Genomic DNA, 9,001 nt, shown 5'->3' on the forward strand with positions numbered 1-9,001 from the left:
CAACAAAAATCATTCATTCATCCATACACATGTTAGTTTACTGCAATAAAGTTTCCTACCTCTTCCTCATCTCTTCAATCAATGATGCTTACTGGGTACAAAAACCTTGAGGCAAATAATTTACTATTAGTCTCCCATCTGACTTAAGACTGTAACTAAGGAAAAAAGGGGAAAAGGAGCCCCTCTCTAGCAATTAAGCGCTCAGGCCATAGTCTGGTAGGGAATATAACTAGGTTTTACCAGCAAAATAAAAAAGTTTAAAGTCCAAAATAGATTAAATTTAAAAATAAAACAACAACAAACAAAAACACACACGCGCTCACAAAAGTCAATCAATTCCCACTTCCTGGTGAAATCGAAACACACCGCAACATAGTGTCGCGCAACAAAAACGCAACCGAAAGAGGCGCAATGCCTGCTGGGAAATGTAGTCTTTCACGAAATGGAATTTTCCAAGATATCTGCGAGAGCAGAGTGAGTGGAAATTTACTCCGTTTCCCTCCCTTCGTAGTATGCAGAACTGTGTCTGCCGTGCAGGATGTTTTGTTGAAACTCAACCAGTAGAATCATATTCTTATCTGTCTGCTGAGGCTGTTGACGGTTATTATCATGGTCAGGGCAATATGCCTGATTACAGCAATATCTTTTGGATTATTATTGTTATAATATTGTTATGCTCTACAACCTTCTGGTACATTCTTTATATTATTTGCTCAGTAGTAGTGCCAGCTGTTTTAACAGAACCCAAGCTGTGCGGTTGATTATAGTGAGTGTTTTAACTTGCACTGCAAGCCTCTTCTAACACTATCTACACTATGCAACATACACACACTGAAGAATCGGAGCATGCAAATATTTGCAAGCGGTAACATTAATGCACACACCTACTTCACATGCACACACTATTTAGGGCCCACTCAACACAAGAGGTGCTGCTGTCTGATAAGAATGAGACACTTGCTTTTCTCCCAACTGGATGTAATGTTATTATGATTGTTTTTAGAGAGCAAAGCTCATGTGGCTCAGCTCTGTGTTGCAATGGAGTGATGGCACCTATAAATTAGGTGTTGATGATTGCTGGTGTTTTCTCTTGTTGCTCTACAATGACAACTATTTCCTCCAGATTGCAAGCCCGATGCTCTCCAACAAATAGCAGCGTCCGTGTCAGGTCACTTGGAAAATGAAAACATGTGTTGTTGCAACAGCAAAGTATGCATAACTTTATTCCTCTGATGGGCATTGTTGTTGGCATGCGGGCCAAAAATTCCTTTCTGGGGAGACTTCAGAAAAAAATAAATCTCATTAGGAGCTACACTTCAGTGACCTGGCCTTGAATGGGTTTCTAGCAGTTTCCCCGATTGGCAGCAGCTCGAGACCTTCCAGGTGTGTTAGTTCAGGTTAAGCAGCCACCTTGGTATCTAATTACGGGTACATAAAAGATTATGGAAGATTTGGCAAGCTTAGGGATGCTTTGTCTGATCAGCAGTGGAAAGTTACTAAACATTTAGACAACTTTACCCAGTTAGACAAACCAGTAAATACTAACATCTATTCTCCATTTTCACGTTTAAGTAAACCCGACACTTTTTAATTTTCACGAGTTCGTAAAAATGCATATGCCTAACCTACTTATTTTGTTTAAGGACAAGCAAATGATCTTCCTCATTCAAAGCACGCTGAGGAAAAGGGTGGGCGTGACCCAGGACTCTCGACTTCCCGTTGAATCGCTCAGTGTGCACCTGCCTGTCTTCCTAAGCTTACATAAACAGACAGGTGCCCAGGAGAACCAGTAGCCTAGTGATAATAAACCGGAGCAATTTCTAGTAGGCGGTATTTTGCGCCCTGTAACACGTCACGGGTGTAATACACGTGTGGGGCGTGGAATCGAGCGGATGCCTATAAGGAGCGAGGGCAGCATTGTCTGACGGGCATCACAGCTTTCTGTGAAAGTCGGAAGAGACACGCCGGCAGTTAATGTGAAGTCCACAACCTGGAGAGGCGACCTACGTGAGCCGAGGAAGCTGCGAGCATTCAGTACGAAGACGCTTCTCCACACACATCTCCGCCTATGGGGCGTGGAGAGAGACGGTTGTGAATCTCTTTGCTTTTGGCGCGTTCGCGAACACTAGCGATCCAGATACATGTGTAGCGACTTGTTTTGACTTTTTTTTTTTATCAGCAGAACCGGTGAGTGTGTGTGTGGAGGCTGAGCTGTTTTGTCAATAAACCAAAATATCCGAGCACGTGCCAGCGGGAAGTCCATTGAGGCTGCTTTTATTTAAAGCTACGCTAGGTCTCATTCAATGGGGTGCCAACTGACTGTTGAGCCACCAGACTCATGTTTTACAGCTGACGTCAGGCAGGGGGAAATGACGGATGTTTTAAAGGGTAAAAAGTGTGAAGGAGTACGCGTAGAGCCGTCCGTGTGTGTTTGGAAACGCGTCCCGCATCTCGAGGATGGCTAATGATGACGACTGCTATCTCTTGGAAGATGCGCAGTTTTTGCAGGCGGATGAATGAGTGACTGTTCTAGAAATTTCCCCCCACTACTTAGGTGCAGTTGGGACTACTTGCCTGACCGTGGTAGACTGGTGTCGCCCTCCTCTCTGTATTCACAAAGGCACTCTCAGGCTGTCAGGCACATCTGGCATTGTTTTGTACACTAACTATCCATTATACCGCTGCTCTCCACGATGGCGTCAGTCGGCCTTTGCTCCAAAGCCCTTGATCGCTTATTGTGTTATTAGACATTTAAAGCAGAGGTGCCACATTTGGTGTCTCCTTGTAGGCTGCTGTGACCGTTGCCAGAGAGCGACATTCATTTAAAATCCGGCTGTGCAAAGTAAGCTGCTCAGCATAAGTTTAGTCCTTAACGACTCCTTAAATAAATTGCAGCTTCTGTTTATCCTCAGGGTTTATATATTTTATTGTAATTCGTATTCCCAATGTGGTATTGGCACATGCCAGGACACGTTTGTCTTGGCGTGCATCTCTGCTGTCAAGTAACTGCTATGCACTTGCACACTAGACCTTCTTAGATAGGTCTTGGCTTAGAAACAAAAAAGAAGAAGAAATAAACTTTAACTACATGGATTTATTAATGTGTTATGCATGTGCTAAAGTCTGCCCCGTGGCATTATTTAAACCCATGATGTCAGTATGTGGGAGCATGCTGCGCGAGTCCCCATCCTGGCATACCGGGGTGTTGGTGATTGAGCTTGACTCTTGCATTAAATAATGATATTGCAAATACAATTCTATTTGTCTGCTGAATGAATGAATGCTATATTTCAGAGTCTCATGGGCAGTTTGTGGTGAACACATGGAGCGCAGGCCTTGATGATGAGATGGTAAAATGAAAACAAAGGCTTCTTTTACAGAGAGGGATGGTTATGCATAAAGCATGGTTGTGAAGTCCGATGCGTGGGGTTATTTTCTCCCATGCATGGCAAGCTGAAACCTCAGGAGGGGCCTGGCAGCCAAGTGTGTGTTTGTATGTTTGTGTGTGTATGTGTGTATGAGACTGACACAAAACAGATGTGCTCTGACATCCCCTTGCATATTACTTTTTGCTGACACAAGAATTTTATTTTAATCCATCCCTCTTGTAATCTTATGTTCCTGCAGAATTTGGAATATTTAGCATATGCAGAATGCAGTTAGCTATAAACTTTTGGTGCAGTTAAATGTCCTTCTAATTTCAGGAGTGGAATATGACGATGCCAGTTTAACAGATTCAGGTGTGTCCATAAAAGCAGACATTGTGAATCGGTCCTTGTTTTGTGTGGTATATATAAAGGAGCTATACTCCTTTAGCTCCATATTTAAACTTGTAGCCCTAAATGTATTTTTGCTACCTGTTTATTTTAATGCGCTGCAAGTTTTTGTGTAAGGCACAAGTCAAACTGCACATTTGGTAGTGGCGCAGCGGCATAGTCTTTGCCACATTTCATGATGTCTTACATAATGCTTCTTTGAAGGTTTTATAGTAGTGTGGCTTGAGTCCTTTTGTTTTTAAACAGATTAACGAGGAAAGTCACAGGAAGTCTAATCCCACTGGAAAAATACTAGAGTTGCAAAGCTGGAAATGAGCAATAATATATTGAGCTTCATGTAGTTTACTGAGCATATTTTCATATATTTACATATATTTTCTTTTATTAGTGATTTTTGATCTTTTTATTTTTGTCATCAGATGCAACACATTTCTGTAATTTTTTTTTTTTTTGCCCCCACTACACTTCAAATCAAACCTCTAATGTGGTGTTTTTCTTTGCTGTCTTGCAGGAATTTTAACTCTTGGCTTTTCTAGACCAGAGACGTGCAGCATCCTCCGCTTAAAAACTAGAACGACCTCAGTGCCAGTGGATAACCCCATCCAAGTAGTGTATTTGACCAGACAGTGGATCTTAACAACTTCCATCCAGACAGCAAACCAAAGCACAACATTTCCATTCCATTTAAACAAGTGCAAAATAAGTATATTTATATATTTCCATTTTTCTTTATTTTCTTTTATTTTTTTAAAGTTTCCTGTAAGACTTTTTTTTTTTTTTTAAACATAATCTGTAAAAAAAATGGCTGGTGGAATGGAAGCAGTGGACATAGCTGTGGTGGCACTGTATTTCGTCCTGGTGCTAGCCATCGGGTTTCTTGCCATGTGGAAAGCCAATCGCAGCACTGTGAGCGGCTACTTCCTGGCTGGACGCTCCATGACATGGATTGTGATAGGTGCCTCGCTGTTTGTCAGCAACATTGGCAGTGAACATTTCATTGGCCTGGCTGGGTCAGGAGCAGCAAGTGGCTATGCTGTAGGAGCGTGGGAATTTAATGCACTTCTACTTCTGCAGCTGCTTGGCTGGGTGTTTATCCCTGTGTATATCCACTCAGGAGTCTACACCATGCCAGAGTACCTATCAAAACGCTATGGTGGCAAACGACTCAAGGTTTACTTTGCTTTCTTGTCTGTGCTGCTTTACATTTTTACCAAACTGTCTGTGGACTTGTATGCTGGAGCTCTCTTTATTCAGGAGTCCCTTGGATGGAATCTCTATTTGTCTATTGTTCTGCTTATCAGTATGACTGCTCTGCTCACTGTCACTGGTGGATTGGTGGCAGTGCTCTACACCGACGCCCTTCAGGCAGTGTTGATGATCGGTGGAGCCCTCACCTTAACCATTATGAGCCTGATCAAAGTCGGTGGGCTAGAGGGTCTCAGAACTAAGTACATGCAGGCAGTTCCTAATGTTACCGCTATACTAGCCACTGGAAACTACACATACTCGCCTTCATGTCGCATTGACCCTAAACCAAACTCGCTGAGCATCCTTCGAGGTCCCCTGGATGAAGACATTCCTTGGCCAGGTTTTCTTTTTGGCCAGACGCCTGCATCTATTTGGTACTGGTGTGCGGACCAGGTCATTGTCCAGAGAGTACTGGCAGCAAAAAACATTGCTCATGCAAAGGGCTCAACACTCATGGCTGGATTTCTCAAAATCCTGCCCATGTTTCTAATAGTCATTCCAGGAATGATATCCCGCATTTTGTTTGCAGATGAGATTGCCTGCATCGGGCCGGAGCACTGCATGGCTGTTTGTGGTTCCCAAGCTGGCTGCTCAAACATTGCCTACCCACGTCTGGTCATGGCGGTGATGCCTGTGGGACTTAGGGGTCTTATGATGGCAGTCATGATAGCTGCCCTGATGAGTGACCTTGACTCGATCTTCAACAGCGCAAGCACAATCTTCACCTTGGACATCTACCAGACATTTCGGACGAAGGCATGCCAACGCGAACTGTTGATTGTGGGCCGCATGTTTGTTGTGGTCATGGTGGTCATCAGTATTGCCTGGGTGCCTGTCATTATTGAGATGCAAGGTGGACAGACATACCTCTACATCCAGGAAGTTGCTGGCTACCTCACTCCACCAATTGCTGCCCTTTTCCTTCTAGGTGTATTCTGGAAGCGATGTAATGAGAGAGGTGCATTCTGGGGAGGCATGACGGGTTTTACCCTAGGTACCATACGACTGATCCTGGCATTTATCTACCGTCAGCCTCACTGTGACCAGCCAGATAATAGGCCTGCCTTCGTTGTTCGAATTCACTACATGTATTTTGCTGCTGGGCTGTTCTGGATTTCAGGGTTGGTGGCAATTGTGGTCAGTCTCTGTACTTCTCCACCAGATAAGGAGCAAGTTCGCACCACCACCCTCTGGGGGCTCTACAGCATTGAAATGACTCCCCCTAAGAACAGAGAGGAAACGTACCGGCTGACTGAGAAGAACCACTGTAATGGTGACACAAGCCTGCGTAAAGAGCTGCCCCCAGACGTTAAAAAAGAGAGGTGCGTGGACGGGATGGATATCAAACTTCTGCTCCCTTCCACAGACCATGACCCAGCAACACCAAGTACAGAAACGTCCCCTGCCACCACTCCTGGAGCCCAGATTGGTAACAGAAATATGGAGACAATCAGAGCAGAGGAAGGCTGCCGTAGTGGTGTGGAGACGAGCAGGTGCATGCGTTTGCTGGACTGGGTTTGCGGCTATAAGGGAGAATCGCAGAGCGCTCAGCAAAAAGGGGCGAAGGAGGACGCGAGAGCCATCGCCGAGATGCTGTACGAGCCACCTCGAGTCAAACTTCTCCTCAACCTGGGCTTGGTCTCAGTCTGCTCTGTGGGCATCTTCATGTTTGTTTATTTTTCACTGTAGTAACAAGGACCGAGTGGAGTGGGAGGTGTCTGGGGCTTTTAGAAAGAGTTGACTTTTCAGAGATGTATGAAGCTCTGTCTGTAATATTTACAGTTGTATTTTGTAGCTCTCTAACAGGGATCTAAGCTTAGTGTAATCATTTTTTTTAAATGATGAAAGCTTCTTCACATTTTAAAAAAACCAAACCAAAACAAAAAACTATGACTTCTCTATGACTCTGAATCTTATTTGACACTAGCGTGTCAATTTTGTACAGTGCTTATTGTTATTCCTGTATTCAAAATATCTACTGGGATTTTTAGAATTGTTGTACTCTAAGTGAATTCAATATTTGCCTTATTTGACATATGCACTTGTCTTTTTTGTATTGTGAAAATAAATGTATTCTGTGATTTTTTTTTTAAGCTTTTTATTTTACTCTTGTTCTCAGTGACTGTAGGCTTAGTTGCTGGTGTAGCATACATATATTGGATATTAACAAATATCCATTTATTTTTAATTTTTTCTTTTTATTTGTTTGGTTGAGGGGCCATTATGAACTTTGGGGGGAAAAAAAGAGTTAATGCTGCGAAGCATTGCATTCGCTGCTGGTATTGAATATTACCATTATATTTATTGTGATTATTATATCTGTTTGATTTAGCCTACTGAAGGTGTTGCATCTAAATTTAGTGAAACTTACGGTTAATATTTAATGTTTTTAATATATACATCTTTTGCAGTACAGAGAGAAAAGAGAGAGCAGAAAGAAGCACAAGACTAATAATGTTGTTATTATCGCTACTATCATTTCCCCTTGCAATGAATGACATAATGTAAATGGTCCATTTGAATTGGCTGTTTACGATGTTGTCACTGATGACCTAAATCAGGGCATAACTGGAGCTGTACTGCTATTTTTATTATACTACATTTCCTAGTAGTGTGTTTTCTTCTTTGTTTTCATTACTTTCACTGTTATTTTTATCTTTCTGTGACTGTATTGTGTTGAAAGTTCATGTACTAATATTGTATCGTAACAAAAAGTCACAAGTACCAACAGTCATGAGTTGAGTTGAGTTGTCAGATTGTGTTTTATGCAAATTTCATTTTGTGCTCTACATTACTGAAATTTGTCTCTATTGCATTATGTCCACATTGTGTACAATATACTTCAGGGCTCACTGCATCACCTACAATGTACATTTCTTCTATAGCAGGCTATCTGTTGTGTATCTACTGTGTGTTAATGTATTTCTAGTGCACTGCAGTGCTGAAATGTCATTTAATCTTGTTTGAAGTGCATCTTTTATGAACCTCCTACCGAATGTGTCTTAGTGTGCAATGTTAAAGTGACAAAACATCGACGAACACAGACTTTAAGTTTTTTAAGTACTGAAACTTTGTGCATTAGATACCACATTTCTTCTTTTCTTTTTTTTTTTGTTTGTTTAAAGTCATTTTCAGGATTTTGTTGTTCTGTCATGTAGACAGTTTTAGTTAGCATTAACAGATAATGCTAAGCAGAAATGACATTTCAGGCATTTGTTGACAAAGTAGCACTTTACTGGACGAGCTTAATCGTGAGATTATTAAGAGCAATTCAGCTCTTAATTTAAAAAAAAAAAAAAAAAAAAAAAAGCAATTCAGCCAGGGTGCTTGAAATCATTGGCCTTCTAGATTGTGGTCATTGTTCCCACAGTGTAACGTGTTCACGCATCAACACCTCATCCCCAGAATACAAAAATAAACGAAAAGTACTGTGTTTGTATGTATTTTTGACACCAATGTTGAATGACCTCAGTCCAAAACGTCAGTTTTATAATGTGATAGGCCAATCCCTATCTGTGTCAGGCGTGAATGATGCATAACATGGAGGATGGTTAACAGACGATTGCTGTATGAGTATGGGGAAAGAGCTTTAAAACGCTTTCTTTCTTTCTGAGAGACTTTACATTGTTATTTTTATGGATTTTATTTTTAGAGATTGAAAATAAAGTTTTCGTGGAGACTAAAGCCAGATGTGTTTTCGTTCTTCATAGTCAAAGAAATGAAACGAGAATGAAAGAGTAATGAAGTCACTTCTGGACAATAATAGGATTAAGTTGAAGTATGCAGCAAACGATTTGTTTGCTGGTGGCGTTTGCTGTTATTGCAGCATTATAGGCACATTTTATTGCAGTGTAATTATCTGCTGGTTCCAAGATGCAAGAAGTCATAGGCATCTGTTTAAAAAACAAACAAACTGCTAAATGGTTTTAATTCAGATTAGTTTAATTATGGACCTCACTTTTCAATTCCTCTCTTGT

The 9,001-nt window shown here is 41.6% G+C and overlaps 2 protein-coding genes across 3 annotated transcripts in view; one reads left to right on the plus strand and one right to left on the minus strand.

The window, feature by feature from the left end:
* The window catches only part of dop1b (DOP1 leucine zipper like protein B), a 36,331-nt gene extending 35,975 nt beyond the window's left edge, over nucleotides 1–356 (minus strand). The window contains exon 1 of the mRNA XM_086265903.1: nucleotides 60–356. The gene's annotated coding sequence lies outside the window, so the exon portion shown is untranslated. The remainder of the gene's footprint in view (nucleotides 1–59) is intronic.
* Nucleotides 357–1,797: 1,441 nt separating this feature from the next.
* slc5a3b (solute carrier family 5 member 3b) lies at nucleotides 1,798–8,708 on the plus strand. 2 transcript variants are annotated; one of them, XM_086266506.1, is made up of 2 exons: nucleotides 1,798–2,187; nucleotides 4,288–8,708. In XM_086266506.1, the coding sequence occupies exon 2, from the start codon at nucleotides 4,578–4,580 to the stop codon at nucleotides 6,711–6,713; it is 2,136 nt and encodes a 711-aa protein (XP_086122632.1). In that variant the 5' UTR covers nucleotides 1,798–2,187; nucleotides 4,288–4,577; the 3' UTR covers nucleotides 6,714–8,708. The 2 variants fall into 2 exon arrangements, with proteins under 2 accessions (XP_086122632.1, XP_086122633.1); XM_086266507.1 differs by having other exon boundaries at nucleotides 1,798–2,034.
* Nucleotides 8,709–9,001: the final 293 nt, after the last annotated feature.

This window comes from Aulonocara sp. 'chitande type north' Nkhata Bay, linkage group LG16 (genome assembly GCF_057382095.1).
Source record: "Aulonocara sp. 'chitande type north' Nkhata Bay isolate Kocher_YH1m ecotype deep benthic linkage group LG16, A_spYH_male_GT1.1, whole genome shotgun sequence".
Lineage (NCBI taxonomy): Eukaryota > Metazoa > Chordata > Actinopteri > Cichliformes > Cichlidae > Aulonocara > Aulonocara sp. 'chitande type north' Nkhata Bay.

Coding starts and splice junctions, on each gene's coding strand:
- slc5a3b (XM_086266506.1), top strand. CDS start 4,578: ATGGCTGGTGGAATGGAAGCAGTGGACATAGCTGTGGTGGCACTGTAT.